This window comes from Centruroides vittatus, unplaced genomic scaffold (genome assembly GCF_030686945.1).
Source record: "Centruroides vittatus isolate TY-2023 unplaced genomic scaffold, ASM3068694v2 contig_1213, whole genome shotgun sequence".
Classification (NCBI taxonomy): Eukaryota; Metazoa; Arthropoda; class Arachnida; order Scorpiones; family Buthidae; genus Centruroides; species Centruroides vittatus.
The window spans coordinates 2,720,067-2,742,892 of NW_027120776.1; the positions used below are offsets into that span (position 1 = coordinate 2,720,067).

The 22,826-nt window shown below is 31.2% G+C and overlaps 1 protein-coding gene and 1 pseudogene across 5 annotated transcripts in view; both read right to left on the bottom strand.

Moving 5' to 3' along the window:
* Nucleotides 1–22,826, bottom strand: part of LOC136986541 (eukaryotic translation initiation factor 4 gamma 3-like) — a 142,502-nt gene that overhangs the window by 64,876 nt on the left and 54,800 nt on the right. For 3 of the 5 annotated variants that reach the window (XM_067284121.1, XM_067284097.1, XM_067284128.1), the window contains 6 exons: nt 14,487–14,726; nt 7,223–7,441; nt 6,491–6,596; nt 5,966–6,162; nt 4,238–4,369; nt 1,405–2,125 (listed from right to left, as the gene is read on the bottom strand). In XM_067284121.1, coding sequence (XP_067140222.1) covers nt 1,405–2,125; nt 4,238–4,369; nt 5,966–6,162; nt 6,491–6,596; nt 7,223–7,441; nt 14,487–14,726 — 1,615 coding nt within the window. The remainder of the gene's footprint in view (nt 1–1,404; nt 2,126–4,237; nt 4,370–5,965; nt 6,163–6,490; nt 6,597–7,222; nt 7,442–14,486; nt 14,727–22,826) is intronic. The other 2 variants (XM_067284105.1, XM_067284113.1) reach the window with 2 other exon arrangements.
* Nucleotides 9,088–9,799, bottom strand: LOC136986565 (protein GVQW3-like; annotated as a pseudogene).

Genomic DNA, 22,826 nt, shown 5'->3' on the forward strand with positions numbered 1-22,826 from the left:
ATGCTTATCTAGCATTACTGTATAGTTTGTTACATAGTCTGGTGATTGAGAAACACTGCTTTAGAATAACAGGCTGTTCTTTTGGTAACATTCAAAACTCGAGTTTCTATTGTATCATAACAATCATCATCCTTTAACAAGTTTGACCATAACTATTTTAATTCTATATTTCAAGAAACTGCAAAACCATAGCGTAATGAGGCCAGAATTTTACTCTCACATAAATAATCTACTAATAAAAGGCCGGATTCACGAAAGTGTTGTCAGTTACAACATCGTATTCTTGCAATGTAGTTAAATGTGACAAATTCATGACATATCGTATCTGCAATTCACAAAGCTCATCGTAACTGGATTTACTATTTATGACAAAATATCAGTGATCTGATTTCAAGAGTGTATTGTTTTGTCCAATAGGAATATAGTCCAGAAACTTTCAAATGATGATTTTGTGAGTTTTGGTGATTAAATGGGAGAGAGAAAAAGAAGGCATCAGTTTACTTCTACCAAATACAGGCATTGATACATGGAGTTAAGAAAAAGAAAAAATAATATAATAGAGGATACATCCAATTATTACCTCTCATGGAAAAAGTATTAATTGGAAATTAATTTGCAAAGAAGCAAATAGTGTTAGTAATGTATATAGAAGCATAGAAGAAATTCAACATAAATGGAGAAAGATTACATGATAGCATTTCAAAGAAAAGACTGATGAGATTTCTATATAATCAATTAAAACTATAAAAAGGATTGTTATATTGTGATTAAGAGAATAATAGAGAATGTGTGTGTGTGTGTACGTGTACACATACACACACATACTAGGGTTTCTCAAATGGGATCCCAGGAAACAGTTCAGTTTTATCCCAGGACAAGCAAAAGACCGGGAAATGAGAAACCCTAATACACACCTTTGCCAAATGAGGTTTCAGTTCCTCGATTAAACTACAAATTGTTTCCCTTGAATTTGATAGTATCAGCAGATTAATTCCATTAACAAAATATCTTTGATCGACAGACAAAATAAACAAAAAATTTTTGATGAATTATGTAGTTTGTCAACCGAGTAAGTTAAATACTCGTCGACCATCTCGAATTGTCTCGACTTACAGCAACCCACTCCATGTCATGATATTAAAACACCATGACATTTTCAGTTACGACAAGTTTAGTACCAAATTTTGTCGTATTGTAACTTAAAAGAAACATTCGTCATAAGATGCACTTTTGTGAATCCGGGCCCAGGTCTTTGATATTTCTGACATTCTTGTATCTAACTAGTTAACATCTGAAAACAATCTTTCTATCTTTCTAAGTTATTACACGAGTATTAGGTCATTTCATTTTTATATTAAAAAAATAAAATAAACACTTAATTATATAAAATATTTTAAAACTTACCTTCTGGTTTGCTTTCATTATTTAATGATGCATCTGCACTGTGTGTACGATTGCTTTTTTCAGATCCTGTATCTTTAACTGTCTCACTTTTCACAGTAGCAGTAATAGTTGTAGGAGTAACAGTTTTAGTAGCAACAACAACAGTATCAGTCGAATTAGATGAATCGGTCAACTTTTCATCTGGTATATTTTTATTTGAATCCTCTAATTCTTTAGAATTATCTTCGTTTTCTGTCACAGTTTCAACATTTTCACTTTTATCATCCGATAACTCGACGTCTTCGGGAGTGAATTCAGAGACACAAGGAATGTTTTCGGTTTTTGTTTCTTCTGGAAAACAATTCTCGTCAATTTGTTCTTGCTCCCTAGTTTTTTCTAAGTTTTCTTTTAAAGAATCATCTACTTTAATATCCTCTATATTGCTTTCATTTATAAAATTATTCTTTTTATTTGAATTAATTTCTAAATGTTCATGGGTAACAGATATATTATTTGTTTTTGATAAATTAATATTTTCCTCACTACTATGATGTTCATGTATACAATTATCAACAACGTTATTGCATTTTTCACTTGCAACATTACTTAATTCTTCCGGTAGAGATGGAGGAATTTCTATGCAACTATCAAGCTGTTCTGCAGATATTAATGGCGGAGGAAATTTTAGATTCTCTGCTAAATTGTAACGTTGTGGACTATCTTCGTAAAATGCTTGAGAATCCTAGAATTTTAAATGAAGATAAATAAATCGATTTAAAAACTAATTCACTTTTTAAAAGATTTTTTTCAAAACAAAATTTGTTTATAAGTTACATTCCAGTTTTAATTTATTACCAATTCTCAGCTGCTTTATATAATACTTTTATACAAAAGTGCAGAATGTACAAAATTAAAGACAATGTCTTTAGACAGCAAAGCTTAAGTAACAGTGAGTGTCAAAATGGTACTTTGTCCACAACTCCAGCAAGTAGTGCAAAAACTTTTGGCTGAATTTTAATCACTTCAGTATGACCATACATCTTACTTTGGTGAGAACAGTATATGTTGACAATCAACTAGAAGAAATGTGTCTTGCTATTGTCTACAATGTGCTAACTCGGTAATGAATAATTTTATTTCTTCTCGAGTCTACCTTTTCTTAAACTAAAAAGAATTAAATACTGCTCAGTAGTTATGACAATCTTTTAATAACCATTTGGATATTTTTAATGTACTAAACCTCAGTAGAACTTCTGTCTAGAGCCAATTGTAATAAATTACTGTAATTTATTCTCTTAAATTACTGGGTTGTTGCAAATGAAAAGGCAGTCTTTTTAAAATTTAAACTTTGCAGCCTTAAAGTTCAGCTTTTTTCCACGTGAACAGTGCTGTATATTTTCAATTGGAAGAGCACATATATAATAAGTGAATTTAGAAATGTAATCTCATTTATATTGAGAGTTCCACATGTTTAAGAGTACTTTTTCTAATGGCATAGAGAAAAAGAAATCAAATAAATTTTCTTTTTTAAGTATAAGCAGGACATAATGCAGCTGAAGTCACCTGAAATACCAATAAAACTTTTGGTGAAGATTCTGAGTGAGCAGGCCACCAGGCATTGGTTAAAAAAAATTTTCATTCTGGGAATAAAAACATCAAAAATCAGAATTGAAGAACATTTTACTGTCCAGGAAACAGCAAAAAGGTTGAACGTTCTAAACATTATCCAATCATTTCTCAACATCTAAACATGTTAGGGAAAGTCAAGAAGCTCAACAAATGCATACCACACAAACTCAGTGAGAGAGTTAATGACTTTTGGCTTCTCATTCTTGTGATTTCTATCAAATTAGCATTAATGCATTTCTATTGTGTTGGGAAAAGTGTATTAATGTTGTTTGAGACAGTTTTGATTGAATATGTAAGTTTTAAATTGCATCAATAAGCATTCAATGTAAGTAGTAAAAATTGGCCATTTCATTTGCAACAACCTAATATGTGAAGGTTGTCCAACTTAGAAGTTTACTGTAAAAGTATAAAATTATCCACAAAATTTCATGTGAAAAAAAAATATCAGATTGGTTGTATTGAGTAATTATTTCAAATATCAAACAAAGCACATTCCTTTATCAGGCTATTAAGGCTAAATAAAATAAAAGCTATATCTAAATTAATTAGTCTGAAAGCAAAAATCAGATACAGGTGAGGGTGGCTTAACTGGCAATGTGTACGCACGATAATCAGAAACAGTTGATTTGAGTCACATCTTTTCTTCCAGAAAAGATGTGACTTATGAGCCAGAAAGACTGATCTCTTATGAAATTTAATTAAATTTCAGAAGAGATGGCAACCTAACTGTCTACCTCCTGCCAAATTACTTATTAATTATTTAGTCCGATAAAGGAATCTGGCTGTTCATTTGATATAATTGAAAAAAGTATTCTTGTAATAATTACACTTAACACAGATAAACAAAATTAAAAAAACCACATAATAAATGTTCTTTAAAATGCTTTTCTTGCAGTTTAATTAAAGCTTTAAATTGTAAACTTGACTCAATTTCATATAAGCATGATAATATATTGAGATATTTTCAATACATAAATTTTGAGCGTTTTGCATTTATAGTTTCAAATAACTTCTATGCATTTTATTCAATAAACTCAAATATTCAGAAGAATCAAATTATGATGCTTTAGTTGGTATTTTCTTAAAATTCTTAAAATTTTTTATTTCAAATTTATTAAAGACAAACATTTACAAGAGTTTCAAAGACCCCGTGACTAAGAATCAGTTTTATTTATCAAAACATTAATTATAAACTTTTAGAATAAAAAGAATGAATAATAAATACCTCTGTTTGATTTAGTTTCCCTTCAGCTGTATCTGTTGAAGCGGAAGATAATGTAGGTGAGGTCCTTGAAGCTAGTGCTGCAACTTGTTCTGCAAACTGAGCAGCTATACTGGAAGTTTGTTGGGTTGAATCCTAATTTTAAATTAGAACATTTTAAAACTTTTGATGATAAAAATCTAACAATTTTGTTGCAGTTAAATCAATGAACCAATAGCGAGGTTGAGGCTGAAGTTTTAAATGTGTACGTCGGACGTTTGGCACCACTTTCCCGTAAGCCTAGAAGTTTGACAATGGCGTTTGGAATGTTGAGCATGATTCTACTGACTTTCTAAATGCCATTGTCAAACTTCTAGGCTTACGAAAAAGCGCCGCCGAACGTTCGACGTACACGTTTTCACATTTAAAACTTCGGCCTCAACCTTGCTAATATCAATATTCAAAATTATTAAAATATATTCATGTGCAATTTTGTAAATCTTTAATTGCTGGAATATAAATGTTGATATTACATACATAAAGCCTAACTTTTAATGTTTTTTTTACATAATTTTATCATCAATTTATAAACAATTTATCTTGTTTACGAACTTTGTTAGCGACCACAAATAACGAAAAAGAGAAAGTAAACTACACGCTTTGGCTTGCAGAATTAGTAAGAGCTATTAGAAAAAAGTATAGCATGTTTACCATGACAACTAGAGAATTTTATTCTTAAAGCTCTTATTGACTGATTCTGCAACAAAAGCATGCAGTTTACTTTCTCTTCAACTGTCACCATTTGGTATCACTACAGCATCTGTAAATAAACTACACACATGCAACAGCACAAAATTTTAAAATTTTTACTTTTTAAGCTACAAAATCAAAACTCAAATATTACAAAATTAATTTTATTACTACTTAAATCATTTCTCAGAAACACTTATTCGGTAAATCGAGATTGAAGAGTTCTTACGGAAAACTTCAAATAATTATTATTAATCAATACCTTGAACACAGACTGACAATTATTTCACACTTAGATAGTATACGAAACTTAATATACAAAATTAAAAATTCAAAAACTACTTCAAAACTGATTTGTAATTAAAAAAGAGAAGAGACTTAAAACAGATCTAGCAATTTAAAAAACAAATAAAAATTCTTAAGTTCAGATGTTTCATAATGAACGTCTCACTGAAATATAAAATTTAAGTAACTTGGCATTTTCCAGAAAACCTAGGAATAATTTGAATATAATGCATAAAAATTAATGAATATGGGGAAATTATTCATCATCCAAGTTGTTTTTGATAGATTAGAAGTTTATGTTTAAGGAGAGTGAAGTCAGTATTCCTCCTCTGTTACAGTTCCTTATCAGTTACTTATCCTTAAAGGAAAAGATAAGGATAAACCACTAATTACAACTTAGTTTATTAAATTAACATGTAGTTTATATTAAGCTAAAAACCACAATAAAAAAATTTATTAATATACAAATTAGCCAATAATCATTCAGAATCAATGTATCAATGTATCATACTATGTATTTCAAAAGCATTATTGAAGAATTCATTGTTCAATTAAAAATATGCCCATTAATAACAATTATTAGCAGATCGGATTTTATACTTATTGCATAAATTTGTTCAATGAGATTATCTGTGTAACTTTCACGGCGATATAACAGAAGCCTATCGTACAACTTTACCGAGATAATTAAGTAAGTTCAAATGAATTTCGACTTACATTTTGTGAGCTTGTTCCAACATTTGTATTAGCATTATTTGCATTCATATTAATTATTTCATCAGTTATAACTTTGCCAGAAGGATCTTGTATGCATATTATCTTTTTTTTCCTTTTGGGAGGAACTGAAGATGTAGTATTTGAACTAGTGGAATTTGCTGATCTTCCACCGGGTAATTGAATAGGAGAAAAATACACTAAATAAATAAATAAACATATATTTTATTAAATTTTCTAATTGTATTTTGATAAAATATTGTCTATTTTTAAATATGATAGAAAAGCAAAGTTAATTTTACTAGTTAACTTAATACATTTTAATAAAACTGCTTATTGTAAGAAAATTTAATTTTAACCCACACAATCCCACAGTTTTTAACCCACAGTTAATAATAAGGCTTTGAGACGTTCTATAAAATTTAACTTGCTACTTTGAAATCAGTATTTAAAGAAAAACAGACTAAAATGTTTCATGAGATACTTTCTAAATGAATTTTAAAATGTAACAGTATAACAAATGCTTACTTGTACCAGAAGTATTATAGTATGTATGTGCATTGTTTGGTCGATATATGACATGCTGTGACGATGAAATAGGATATTGGGCAGTCTGGAATTGATTCTGTGAATACTGAAAAAAATATTTTAATTATTAACCATTATAATGTCAATATATTGAAACTATATTTAAAAAAATCTTAAGATTTTACATTTTTCAACAGAGAAGGAAAAAAATATTTTTTAATTTTATAAATTTTTTAATCTCTTTCCAAATACAAAACTGAATCTTAGTTCTTTTACATTTTATTTTCCTACATAATATTTTTACTTTTATTTGTATAGTCTTATATGGTCATCAAAGTGTAAATAATAATAATAATTAATAATATCATTATGGTATACAAAAATCTGGCAAAAATAAAGGCAAATTATCGCAAGAAAAATTAGTTTATTGAAGTTAAAAATCAACAGATGTTTCCAAGAACTTTCAGACCAATTAAGTCCATCTAAAATACTGCTAAAACGGTATTTTTAGCAAGTTTTTGGACACACTTAATTGGTACAGAAGTACTTGGGAATCAACATAAAATGTCTTCAAATTCAATAAAATTGTATTCTCTGTGAAAAATTGGATTGTTTTATTGAATGTTTTTAATAAGGAGATTAAACTATACTGAACTCTTTCAAAACGCTACAATGTTTATGTCGAATTTATTCATTAAACTCCGAAGTACAAAAGATCCGAAATGTACTTACTTGGATTGTCATTGGCACAGCAGAAGGTATAATCATTGGCTGTGAATTTATGTGTGTTCCATAGGTAGCCTGAGCTGCATACATGCTATTGTTAGACATTTGTCCTGTATACTGATGAGCATTTGATGATATTCCTGATGATGATATAACTGTCATACCACTAGTTCGTGTGTTGTATGGCAGTGTGTTAGAAGTATTCTGACGTGTATGAAAATAAGTCTAGAAAATTTTTAACATTTAAATTAATAAATACAAAAACAATTTAATATTTCATAATATAAGAATTCAAGTTATTATTTATTACATTAATTAAAAATCAGAAGTGAAGATTGTAATTTTCTTACTTTCCCCCCATATAAAAAGCTTTAATGCAAGTCAATTATAATTTTACTTAGGTGTTCAGTTTATAAATTAGTAAAGTCTTATGTGATTTTCAAAATATAGTAAAATCTCAATAATAAAAATGAAAGAGAAATCACATTTGGATTAGTGAAGACTAATAATCTGAAATTCCAGTTAATCTTAACAGAAGGAAATCTTGATTGATCTCTGCTCTCACCACTGAACAAAATACATGGCTATCGTACCACGTGCCATCTACAATATACAATGTGTACAAAATAAATTTCTCATCCGAACGAAAAACAAAGGCTTATCTCCTGCGTTTCTCCTTCCTATTTGTCATACACTTACTCATAATAAGACCAAAATCCCTATACACATAAACTGAGTAAGAGTATGTCAATTCTCAAAACACTGAATACAGTACATTGAGAAATCCACATTAATATTAAGCAAATATACTGGAAAAGAAAAAAAATTTGAAAAATCTAAAACACTGGATAACCTGAACAGGTTTTGGCCCTAATTAATTTGGAAGAGTAAGATTCTACTGCGATATATTTTATCATTAAGACATCTTATTTTATTTTACTCGTAACATTTTCATATTTGACTTTCTACAGGATTTAAAGCCATACTCATACTTTTATAATTCAAATCTATTATCAATATAAACAGAACTGTTCCATCAACGACAATATCTCATGTAACTTCAAACAGCCCTCTTACATGAATTTCTTTACCATAGCTTCCTATTGCCAAGCTGTCATCCCATTGATGTTTATATGATAATTATGTATAATGAAGTTTTAAAAACTCGAATAAAATTTTTTAAACTTTTACCATATATGATTTCTCTTATTTTATCAGTCTGTCTACTTCCCTATTTTTCACACTAATTTCTCTTTATATAAGGTGTGTTCAAAAAGTATCAAACCTTTGGCCAGCAAAAATACATTTATTGATTTTGAGGTACAAAACCCTAATCCCCTTCAAAGTAGTGTCCTTGGTAAGGTATACACTTCTCCCAGTGCTCCTGCCATTGCTGCAAACACTGCTGGAATGCCTCTTTTGGAATGGCCATCAGCCAGTCCATCACATTTTGCATGATGTCTTCTCTTGACTCAAATTGGATTCCTTTTAGCAGCATTTTCAGCTTGGGAAATAGCCAAAAGTCACACAGAGCTATGTCGGGAGAGAATGGAGTGTGACGAACCACAGGAATGTTGTGTTTGCCAACGAAAGTCTGAATCAGATGCGCAGAATGGGCAGGTGCGTTATCATGATGAAGTTGCTAAATTTTTGTTGACAACAGATCCGATTTCACACTTTCGTTGACAACAGATCCGGTTGTTTGCATCACACAGCATCACAAAGATGACGAAGGACCTCCCGGTAGTATTCCTTTGTGATGGTTTCGCAATGTGGTGCATACTCATGATGCACCACCCCACGGGAGTCTAAAAAAACTGTCAACATGACCTTGACATTGCTGCAGACCTGCCACGCTTTTTTTTTTGGCCTCAGGATGTCGAATGTTTCCACTGTGATGACTGCATCTTAGTTTCTGGGTTGTACCCATAAACCCACGACGCATCGCCTGTGATTACAGTTTTCAGGAAATTGGGATTACTGCTTGCATTGTCCAGCATGTCCTGTGCAATTTCCAGATGCCTTTGCTTCTTTTCCACTGTTAGCAGTTTCGGTATGAATTTCGCGGACACTCTTCATACCCAAATCCTCAGTCAAAATTGAATGTACCGATCCAATGCGTACTCCTGTCTCATTCGCAAGTTCTCTGACTGTGATACGATGGTCCACAATGACCAAAGTCCGCACTTGCTCAATGACAGTCTCATTTCGGCTTGTTGAGGGTTTGCCTGAACGCGGTTTGCTGTCCACTGATGTGCGACCATCTTTGAAGCAGTTGTACCATTCTTTTATCTGTGTGTTGCTCATGGCATCGTCCCCAAAAGCCTGTTGAATCTTGCGAATGGTTTCCACTTGGGTATCGCCAAGCTTTTGTCAAAATATGATGCAATATTGCTGCTCATGTTGTTCCGTCATTTTCCAACTTACTGGAATCCGACAAGTGCTCACTACACGTCCTCACTCTTAGGCCGACTGCCAGTGACTGACGCTTCCTGCAGGCGGGAAAAAAATTCAGGACTGCGCATGACTATCTCCTCCACATCTCCACCGAAGGAGGCCTCCCGCGTATCATTGGTTTACACAAGTAAAGTAAAGATCCGATACTTTTTGAACACCCCTCATATATTTCTCAACGGCCTATTATATCTATCAGAAAACATCCAACACACAAAAATACTTTTGAGACAAATAAAATTAGTATGAAGATAGAAGCATTTGTAAATAAAATTTACAAATTCTATGTTATCTTTTTATACTAATCATCATTATATTTATACAGATAATCATTCAGATATTCAATTTCTCATCTTTCAATCTCTTCCACTATAATTTCAACCAAAAGGAAATGACCCAATTGTTAAAGCCCAATCTGGAGCAATACTTTCCTTCGAATGTAAGGTTTAAAATTGCTATCTATCTATTAATACTTTTATGCAATATACTAAATATTTAATTTAGAACAAGACAAAAAAAAGTCTCCCCTCATAAAACCAAAACCACCACTTGAAGTAATACATTCACAATACACTCAAGCCTGTTTTTGTGCGGTCTATTTTTGTGCGATTTTTTATTTGTGCGATTTGTTTTGTGTGATTTTTTGTGTGCGGTATATGAATTTCAATCAAATTGGTATACTGCACAAAACACATTGCACGTATAAAGAATTGCACAAAAAAAGACCGCACAAAAACAGGTTTGAGTGTACATGTGCATACATAACACCAGTGCCGTAACTAGGATTTTGAATGCCTATGGCCAAGAAAAAAATGGCGCGCCTTTTTAATTTTTGTTATTAAATAAAAATAAAAATGGTGGTTTATTTCTGAAATATATGTTCGTAGAAATTACAGATAATAAATACTATATAAATATAATTATAGAAGCTTTTTTGTGTTATTAATTTCGAATACATATTATTCCAAAACCTTCTCGTTGGCGCCTTTATTAAATCGGCGCATATGGCGGGAGCCACGTTGGCCATACCCTAGTTACGGCTCTGCATAACACTTAACATATTATTGAGTGTTTGGTTTAAACATTTCGTACGGTGACAAATTAAGCACTTTTCATGAGGAGACTAACTGTGTGCGAACATACATTCAGTCAAATGGTATGCACATAACATTTTGTGATTTATAAGTGACTGCATAATAAAACTATGCATGAAGAATTTAAAAAAAAATCATTATCCTGCATAAGCAGATTCTGTCTTTAACGAGTAAATTCAATATTTTGAATAATCTTCAATTTATTCTTATTAGATGAACTACCTGACCATCTTTTGTGATCAGCACAGATATGAGAGCTCTTTTCAATGCTCTCACATCTATGTTGCAACTTATAAAGCTAATATTGTTTAAAAATTTATTATATCCATATTTAGTTAAAAAACTATAAATAATAGTTAAAATTTTAATAATGAACAATTGATGGCAAGACAAAATGAAAATGCTATTATTTAAAATAGTGTAGAATAAATAAATTAAAAAATAAGCACACAGCACTTAAGCTAATCTAACAAACATTGTGACATTCTGTGTTGGAGTTGAACTTTCACATACTATAACCTAAAATACATACAGTAAAAATGTTCCTAGAATTGTGGTATAGTAGTATGACGACAGGATATATGAAAACGTTTACCTAATCACATTCAGAGTAGCACCCTTCAACACAAACACACCTTATCAATCTTTCCACTGTTGGAAGTACTGTCGGAAGTCTGCTAAAATATTCAATTCATCATAGAATACAGCATCATCTCTCTAACCAAAAGAAATTGCACCTTGTCAAATCGAAGAAAAGTGATGTTAACTGCATTCTTTAATTCAGTGTGATGCATCATGCATTCATACTACCTGTATAGTGTTACTGCTCATTTCAATGTGCTATTTTTGCATATGTTGAAAGATGCCATTTAGAGAAAAATGATGTGACAAATGATAAAAGGGGTTGTGTCTTCTTTGCGATAATGCACTGAGTCACTCATTGGTTGTTGTGCAGCACTTCTTTGTCAACAAAAGACTTCCTGTCAACCCCGACCACCGTACTCACCAGATCTTATTCCAAGTGAATTTTAGCTGTTCTGAACACTGAAAATGGATCTCAAAAGGGAGACATTTTCAAACCATGGAGGGCACCAAATCGAACACCAATCTTGTCATTGTTGGAAGCACTGTTGTGCTTCCAACAATGACAAGATTGATAGGACATGTATTAAAGGGTACTATTTTGAAGGTGATTAGGTAAGCATTTCTGTATGTTCTATCATTACAGTGCTATACCACAATTTCAGGAACTTTGTGTATTTGGCTTTTTGTTTTGAGATTAAGATTTTTCTGGCAATATACTCAATGTCCTCCTTCTAATGCACTATTTCATTTTTCTAAAACATTACATCAGTAAGACCAATGGAGCCTTATTATATAAATATTTCTCAAATTACTATAACTTTAAATTTAAATTATTAAACAAAATATTTAAATGAAAAATAAAATTTAAATAAAAATTAAACATAAACAGACCTGATATTTGATTTTTTGTTCAATATACACTTATATTTCTACATTTTAAACTAACACTATTGGCAACATGTTAAAAAATAATAATGCAAAAATAAAATATTTGAATTCAATCGTTGCATGCATAAATTAAAGTATTTACAACTGAAAAAAACATGTTCCATTGTTCTTTAAAATAAAATAATAATTTTATAGATATTAAACATCTATAGAATGAAAACATCTGGGCAAATACAAATAAAATAAAAACATATGTTTGTTTTAATGTCATACTTGATGACCCATTAATCCAAATATTAAAAAACTGAATTAAACATATGTTCATAATATTAAACACAACTAGTCACTTCAAAATTACAATTGTTTATATATTTATATACAATATTAAAAGGTATTATATATACCTTTAAACTACTATCATTTTTTTCATTTTCCAAATTATGTTTTCAAATTTTGAAAAGAATAAACCATTACAGCAAGAAAATACTTAAAATGAAATCTCATATTGCTCTTTTGAAAAAATTTGATGTAAATAAATTTTGCTTTTATTATAGGGTTATATTATTAACTTAAAACATGCCTCAAAAGTTTTAGTTAACATCATACAGCAAAGAATAAAAAAACACACATCAGGAACTAGATGAGTCCCAATCTGGTTTCTGAACAGGCAGAGGGACAATGATACAACTTATAAGAGAAAGCATGATCGGTCATAATAGAGAGTTATTTGTATGTTTTGTCAACTTCGAGAAGGCCATTGATAGTGGGCCTTTGAGTGCATGGCCGAAAAGCTTAAGAGGGAACATCGGTCACGAGTTGTATTAACAATGGCTGCATTCGGCAGACTCAACAGTTCCGGAGCTGTTGAGTATTTTTCTGCCGAACACCTTCTACAGTAGTGCTGTTTTGGAACCTGTTTGGTATTTTGACATCACATTTAGTATTAGTTTATTTCATTTAATCTACCTATCACTACCCGAAACTGACCAGGACGGCGGCTTTTTGTTCCAACACGTGTCACTCGTCGTTCACAGACGTAACTATGAAACAGCTACCAATTTGCTCAGTTACAAGTGTTGACTCTGCCGAACACAGCCATTGACACTAACAAGTATTTAAGAAAAAAAAATTTTCAAGAGTTCACACAAACTTACAAAAACTATTGAAAATGAAATATAATGCAATTCTGACAATTTAACATGAATGTATGTTACTAGAGAAATGTTAATATTTAAAAATTTGTAAAGAACGAAAAATTAAAAAATTCTAGAATAAATAATTTAAATGTTAGTACTGGACCTTAGAAATTATGAAAAAAATTTTAAAAAACTCAACGAAACTCAGATTAAAAAACGAATAATTCAGAAGATATTAAAAAAAATAAATCAAGTTTCCCGAACACCTCGTTTTATAAATTGTACTTCATAAAATGGATTTTATATAATAAAAATGTCAGAAAAATCTTTTTTCATAAAAATTAGAAATCTTACATTGCCTTCAAAATCAAAGTTCTTCCATAAACGTCGATTTTGAAAGCTTTGCCGAATTTTGCCAGATTACCTAATTCCTGTAATTGTCATTAAAATGTTTCACACAAATCCAACAATTTGTTTCAATATTTCATTAATAAACAAACCACTTTCAGATTTATTATTCCCGTTTATAAAGGATTGCTAATCTGATGTTTTCTTCCTGGAGAGCTTTTTTTGCATTCTCAGCATTTCCCAATGAAGTCAAACCATATTACCTCAACAATCAGAGGATAAGATAGTGTATCATCACCTCCACAAAAATAAAAAAAAATGATGATGGTACTTCTCTTCAAAATGCTTGATTTATTGCCATCTCAAGTCCTCCATGTTCCGAACTCTTCCTCAAGCTGCCATCCATCACTCCTGCTCACACAGTCTTCTCCCACATCTCTCTCCTCCTCTTCATTATAGCCCAGCTATCCAGGCTCTCTGAAACTCTTCCTTTTATCGCAACATTCTTCATTCGATCCATCCAAGAATGGATCGGATGAAGAATGTTGCGATATAACCTCTCCATAGCAAATCCTTCTCAGAAAATGCAAAATCGTTTAATGAAATATTAAGTGAAAACTTTTTTACATTTGTAAATATATCAAAAACACTCGTAACAAAACATCTCTGGACATGCAGATTTATTATTGAAATTAAGTAAATAATCGAACGATTATCAATTCTTATATATAATATTAAAATTGAAAAGTAACATGAACCATTTACCTGCATATTAGATTGTGTTTGACCTTGAGACTGTAACTGTGTTTGTGGCTGTTGAACTAATGTATTAGGCCCATGATTTGAACCAGGCATCCCAGCTTGGGTGTGCTGTGGTCCCGAGACTGAACCATATATATTGGACACAGACGACGGTTGAGATAACACGGCTTGTTTGTTCATGTCATGAGGACCACCATTTGTAACAGATGGAACAGTTCTTGACGGTATAGATCTAATTTGCTGCTAAAATGAATAAAAAAATAATTTTTTAATAAATAATAATTGACAACTGATAAAATTTACAGAGAATGTGATGATCTCATAAAACAGCAAAACAGAATTGCAGCAAAGCTATTTTTTAATTTAAATTGTTTTTTTAAATTTCACAACGAAATTTTATCGTATGAAAGCTGTTTAAAACATGCTAAAAATATAGATGAATTTCAGTTGATAAGTTAAAAGTCTTACAAAAAAATTAGAGATTTATATTCAACAGAACTTAGCATAAAGCAATTATCTCAAAGGCAGCTTTCACTTATAAAAAAAGAAACAAAAATTTCAATTGAGAGATAATTTATGTAATGAAAACACTGAATTGTGTGATGCTAAAAAATAGCCTTATAAGCACATTTTTAAAAACAGCACAAAGCAGGTACATAGCATAAAATAAACAACAAATCAAAAGCAACCATCAAAGATGACAAGTAATTAATAATTACATTGAACTGAACAAGAAATAGTTACAAACAAGAGAATCTCTGAAATATAAAGTTGACAACATATTTTAGTTCAGTGATGAGCAACCAATTCTGAATGTAGGCCATTGGTGAACTTTGTAATTTCAAATGTGCCGCATGCATTTATTTTAGAGCCGCCACAAACTACAGCTTTGCAAGAGCAAAATGCTAGCAAACGTGCGCTAGCATACCCGACGACGTCAAAGGCCCTGCCCCTTTCTTTGTTCCTGCATGCTTACCCCTTTGCTAGCACAGTGATGTGAGCATGTGTTCACTGTTGACAGAATTCAACAGATAGAGCAGTTGTGGTAGTAAGTGCAAGCAGTAAAAATGGCTCATAGCCTCGAGGGGAAAAGTGGGGGATTTGGAGCACGACTGAGTGTATGCTAGCTCCTGTTCCCTGTAGTTTGCGATGGCTCTTAGAGCTGCAGGCCTTCAACCTGCTGAGTACAAACTTGCTCCAGAAGTGTCAATACATTAGATACTAAAATAATATATGCTGATAATACAAAACTAGTAATATATAGTTTATTCTCATATTTTAATTGGTCAAGTTTAATTTGAATGTTCTTTGCCACAAATATCAGCTTAACTTGAATTACGTAATCACGCAAGTTAGAAAATATGAAAATAAAATTACAATACCGAACCCCTAAGAGCAGCGATATTGGGCCCTCACACAATTCAGCTTGCAAGATGCTCATTCTAACTTTAATATTTTTAATTGTTAATACCAAAACTTATAAACAGAATAAAGCACAATAAATTTATTAAATATGATTTATTAAAAATAAAAAGGAACTAAAATTACTTATTGCTAACGTAAGGAATCTTATATTTTAAAAATTGCTAAAAAACATATCACAAACAAAATATTCTCAAATATTTCATATTAAACTTAATGATTTTCCTTCAAACGATAAAGCAGTTTATTTTTATTAGTATCAGAGTGCTTAAAATAATTAAAAACTAAATTTGGAAAGTATAAAAAACCACTTTAACAATCTCCAACAATACAAATTACTAATTTTATATTAAAAAAAAGTCACTACACAATTTGTTGCAAGAAAAAGTTTTTATACTGTACAAAGTGAGAATGGTGTTTATCTGAATTTTGTTTACACGGAGATATTAAATTATGTACAGAAGACGGCTTGAACAGCTTTCTGGCATAATTATCAACTTCCATAACTTATTTAGCATTGTTTTTTGTCTTGTTGGTAAAGTATGGGGTTGATAACTAAACAATAAAGAAATCTGCAAAGTTATGATATACTATTGACAGGACTAAATTTCAAATTTCAATCTATTATTCTGTTTAACATAAATCAAATTTCAGAACAAATAAAACTGTCTTAAGATAATTAAAGATATTAGCAAGGTTGAGGCCGAAGTTTTAAATGCGAAAACGTGTACGTCGGACGTTCCGTGCCACTTTCTTGTAAGCCCAGAAGTTTGACAATGACATTTGGAATGTCGAGCGTGATTCCACTGACTTTCCAAACGCCATTGTCAAATTTCTAGGCTTACTGGAAAGCAGTGCTGAACGTCCGACGTACACGTTTTTGCATTTAAAACTTCAGCCTCAACCTTGCTATTCTCTCTAACATTTCATTCAATTTGAAAAAAAGTAGAAGAAATTTTATGAAATTTTTTTTTTTGGTTAAATAATGAAAGTTTTGCTTACTTTAAGGCTTAATTCAACATAAATTTTTCATTTTTCTCCAAAATATCAAGCATTATTCCTCTTATCCCATATTATACAGGCCAACTTTTACTACTAGTAGATTTCACTTATTATGAGTTTAACTAAGGCCAATCAAAATTAGACTAATTTCACACAAAGTAATTAGCACTTTCATTTAAAAGTTAGATATACAAACTTGGACACAAACTAGAAAATGCTCTTTAGTTAGTCCACTTCACTAGGTATCATAAAAAACTTTTAAAGCAATAAAAACATCTTAAAGATTTACTTAATGTTGACACACTATAAAAGTGTACATTGATTGTCGAAGTAAATGAATTTCAGATATATATATGTGGTGCCTGTCCCCCACGCTGGTGACATGGTCGAGCCGAATGTCGTGCGCATCCATTCTGGCGCACGCAGGAAAAGACGACGACAGAGTTGGAGAAGAAGAAGCAATGATGTGTCTGCTTCAAGACGACTGCCCAGCCATCCAGACCCCATATATATATATAATAATTATTTCAAGAATCAGATTGGGCCAAACACCTTTGAGAAGAGATGATTACATTAAGGAAATGATAGGCATAGAAAGAGAAGGAAACAATGAAAAGCTACAAGAAGCATGGGAAATAAACTGCAAAGAAAGGATTCTAGAGGCCCAAGCATTGTAAAATAGTGTACTTAGTTTTTCTTTAAAATTCCTATTATAATTTGTATTCATACAGGTCAGGATGTCTCGTTATAATAAAGTTTTGTTTTGTGTTATAACAAGGGTGCAAGGTAACATTTTGATTCCCAAACTTAATTCTGCATCGATTTGTAGAACTGTTTTCAATGCGAAAATTATCAACTTAATGTATTACAATCAGTCAGTCTTATTATTACAGTTGATGAAAACATTTATAGGCTAAGGATACCTTATGGATTACATATAATCAGTTTAACGTCTTAATATACTTTCCCTGTTGCAATCAATATATTGATATTATTAATAGAATACTTACACTTCACAACTTCTGTAAAGCATATGCCACATATGACATGTTTTCAGATTACGAAAAACAATTCCATATATCAGAAACAGTAAATATAAATATCCGAGAGTATTAAAATCAAGAGTAATGCCGTAAGGCTGAAGCAATAAAAGCATCAGGCTGCCACTCTGGAGAACCCAAGTTCAAATCCAGATCAGAAACCTCAAATTTTTTGTGTGGGTTATCCCAGATATTGAGTCCCATCCCTCACCAACTGCAGAGTGTCTGAATGAATCTACGGGATGTATGATTGTAAGGCCCTCAGTGCTGATAGAGCAGTGGTTCTTAACCTTTTTTTAATCACGACTCTTTTTAGTTTTTTAAAAATGTTCGCGACTCCCCTTTCGCATCCGTTGTATTTAATCAATAAAACAAAAAATAAAAGGTTCGACAAAATATATTTTAGGACTTAATAAAAAATATCATCACTATTGTTAAGTATTAATTATTAATGTGATGATTGAGCTTGCATCCGCTTAACTTCGGACTATAGAGCTAGTGGAAGGAACGCCAAAACTAGATTGAGGCGCCTCTAGCAGCGACTCTGAGTAACAGAATCAGGGCTACAAAGCACCACTAAAAGTATGAAATGGCCTTGTTAACGGAGGTCTCAACTATACCCAATTAGTTTGCCACAGTCGAATTTCACCAGGCATAAGGAGAGATGCGGGTGCCGGCTGTGCACTGATTACATTGCATATCTCGCGTGTTGCCAAGCATAAATATATTATTAACATTAACGCCCCAAAAAAGCTAAGGCGACCCCCTTGTGGGTTGCGACCCACCAGTTGGGAACCGTTGTGCTAGAGGGTGGAAAAGAAAAATGCAATCACTAAAGTATTGCAAACATTTTTTGCAACTTTGTCATTTGCATTTCAGAACATCTGTTTCAGTAAATAAAACAAAAATAAAGAATTATTTTCAACAATTTGACTACTATTCTAACAGATTAGAGATTTCACACAATTCATGGAGAATGTCTAATTTCTCTGATTATGATGATAAAATTTAAACAAAAGAATACTTGATTACCCCACATATGAACACGATTATTGTTACTTAAGTGACAGGTAAATATCCAAATTCTTTTCTTTTTTTACAGTAAATAAAACTCAACTCTTCCAAAAAGATTATGTAGAACATTTCAGATAAAAAAAAGTATATTATATTATATTTCTTTCTATATTAGAAAAAAATTAAAATAAAATTATTTTAATAGAATTTTTCCCTTCTCTCGTGTTTATGTAAACAGCTTCTTCCATCTTTGAGAAATAATAATAATAATAATACAGTAGAGCATCGATTATCCGACCCCCGATTAACCGACTTATCGGTTAACCGATTGCGTTCTAGTCGGCAAATTCAAATGTCCGCTAGTGATGTGGCACTACAATATTTGGTTATGTCTTGGCTACTTTAATATTATTTTTGTTAAATTTTTGCATGCTTTAGCTTGCAGCACTGGCTTGACTATGAAAGGGAGGCTAGTAATTAAACCAGGCCTAATACACTATACTAATAATGTATTTTTTCATACTTTTCGGTTATCCGACCAACCCCAGTCCCCAATAAAGTCGGATAATCGATGCTCTACTGTAATTATAAAACTAGCATTGTAAAAAAAGGCATTATTAGTTATTAATCTCATATTTCATAGCATTTCTCTGTGCAAGATAAAAACTGATTATTTCAACTATACATACATCAAAAATTCAAACTTTTTCTAACTGACTGCACATTCTATAACACTAATATAGGCAAAATATTCTCACACCATACCATATAAACAGTAGCACAGTTGTGTGTGTATTATATATAATTTCAAATTAATTTGCCTGCAGCACATAGGTTGGTCATCATATTTATAATGAAAAATGGCACCATCTGTTACAAAATAATTTTTAAAAAATATCCTACTTTTAATTACTATAAAATTGCAAAATGCTTAATTTTCACATTATGGTTAGGTTTTATAAAAAATTGTAAATGCTGATAACAAGTGAAACCTTTGTTAATTCTGACTCTACTCGGGATATGACAACCCCTTCTCTATCTCCCCACCCCTTGACCTTTAATAACCAAAATATAATAGCCTCAATTCCCCTAATACACAAACCACCCTCCAAAATTTCAGAAATTTGACAAAAAGCATGAGTTATTAAGCCTTGAAAAAAGTGAACACATCCCTCCCCACATTCGCACATTCAAACACACAGAAAAACCCAAAATTTTTTCATTTCTCGATGTTTCACGGTTCTGAGTCCAAAAATGGGAGGCGATCATTTTTTGACCGATCACCAAACTTTCCCTCTGTTACATATAACAGACAGGAAAGCAAAGTAAGGCAAATTCACAAGTTAAGAGTACTCTACTTTGGAACGAGAGTATAAAGCAATTGTTATTTCAAAGCCAAAAGTAGATAATGATAAACAGATTACATATACTAAGGAAAAAACTATTTAGTACAAGCATTAAGTATCAGAATCTTCTTTTTTTTTTTTACTAATACATAAGCATCTTTTAAACTGACCAACTGGGATATATTGAAGAATTTTTATACACACACACACACACACTTCTGTTTTCATTTCTAAGGACATTCTCATTATTAGTTTTACTATAATAATTTGCATTATTAATGAGGTGTATTTATGACAATACAGAACACTCGAGTAATGCTTCATTTCCACCTGAAAAAATTTTTTAAAATAGATTGTTTCCATTCTTATTCCATTTATATCCACTACATTAGAAACCGAGTGCAATTTCTCAAGGCCAATAAACAACAAAAAGCCTAACTGGATGACTGGGATAATGCCACCTATCTTATCAACATTTTTGGACCCATTGCCTTACTTTCCCTCTATTAAACGTAACAGCTGGAAAAGTAAAAAAAAAAAACAAGTTTTCCTTTACTTCTGCAATTTAATTTGAAAACCAAGCTGTCAAATAATTTCTCTAAATTATTATTCTCTAATTGGTGTATTATAAAAACAAAATGTATAACTGTATGGAAAAGCAGAAATATTTTCAACTCGGTTTTCTATCTGGAATATATTAAAATTTGAAATTTCTGAACAGAAAACTAGCGCGTCTTTTCCTGGAATATTTTATGCTAACGTGGAAACCAAGCTTAATACAAGAACGTTTTAAGATAATTGTTTAACCTTTTAACTAACAAGAAAATCAAGAATTATATTACAAATAAAATCTATTTCTAAAATAACCTTGCACTTTGCTCATAAAAATCAAAACAAAAATCTAGTAATTCATTTCTCTAAATTAAAATTATTGCATATTCATAATAAAATTAGTCATTTTAATGTATTTATTGATTAGGTTGTCAATTGTAAACAAAAGTGCAAATGACATCAAAGGAATCTTTTCTAGGTTATTAAAAACTACGCCGTGATAATTAGTATGTAGAGCACAGAATTGTAGAACCATTGTTTTGAGAAATGATCAAATAAATCATTTTTGTAAACTAGAAATCAAATCTGAACAGATGGTAGTGTTTGCAAATTATGTCAGGAACAGTCTTATAATAAAAAATGTAGGGCAGGTATTGATTTAAGTTAATTTCATTCACTACAATAATGTAATTAAAACATTTAGTTTGCATATAGCAATGGAAACAAATTTTGATTAGCCAAAAGCAAATGATAATCAATTTAAATCCATGATTTATGGAAATACATTTATATATTTCACACTTTACTTACTGGATTTTGTTCAAGAATTCAAGATAGGATTTATCCAAGTTGAAGGTTTTGTTTAGCTTCAACTCTGAAAAATGGTGTATAATTTACTAGAAATGCTGGAAGAAAAGAAAAACCATTGATTTATCAAAATGATCAGCAACTGATATTCTTTAAACAAACAGTCAAATACAATCAAACCATGATATAATTCTCTCCTAAATAAAACCATCCCTTGTGAAGTGCTAATGAATACCATATTTTCCTGCATATAACCCGCAGAAAATTGCTAGAACGAAAAAATCTTTGTACAGCATGTACCAATACATATCCTGTGTCTAAGAGAGAGTAGCTTTACAGGCATGAGTAATTTGCAATTTAAAATCAGCATGTAACTGCACTGTGATTTGACATGATCACCTTGTTGCATGATGAGGTGCTCATGCATATGCTTCTGTTTCAGATTGCATTTCATTACCCATACTCATTTTCAGAGTATTTCAAGCATAGCTAACCTACAGATTATATACGCAACAATACTTGTAAATGAGTCTTCCACAAACATTAAACTCTTCACTACCTCTGAATTATTAAACGTACAATTTTTCATTGCAAAAGACAGTCCAGTGATTTGGTGATATAAAAAAGTTGCACACAAGTGTATACGTAATGTGTTTTTGCTTCTGAGAAGCATCACCATTTGTTTGCCCCTGAAATTGGCAAATGAACTGTGCCAATTTCAGGGGTAAACAAAAGCTAAAAGTCAAGGTTTGACATATATAGAATGCTTTAGCTCCTGAAATTAAAAAAAAATCATCATCATCAAGAATATTCAGTAGTTGATCAGAACAATAAATCAAAAGTAATGAGCATAGTCATAATGGTCAATTATATAATCTCCAATATCAAATGATCAACCTTTGATTAATTTATAATAATATTAAAGATACTCCTGAAATTCATTGGGCCATAACTTGGAAGATTAAATATATAAAGTAATGGCAACTTAATCATCTATCTTTAGTCTAAATTACTTTTATCTATAAATTTAATTAGCTAAGTTATGATCCAAGGAATCCAGCAGGTATCATTATGTTAGTTTATGACAATTCAGAATTAGTCAACAGTATAATACAGACATGGGCAAATGCAGCTCAGAGAGACGCACGTGGCTCTTTTTG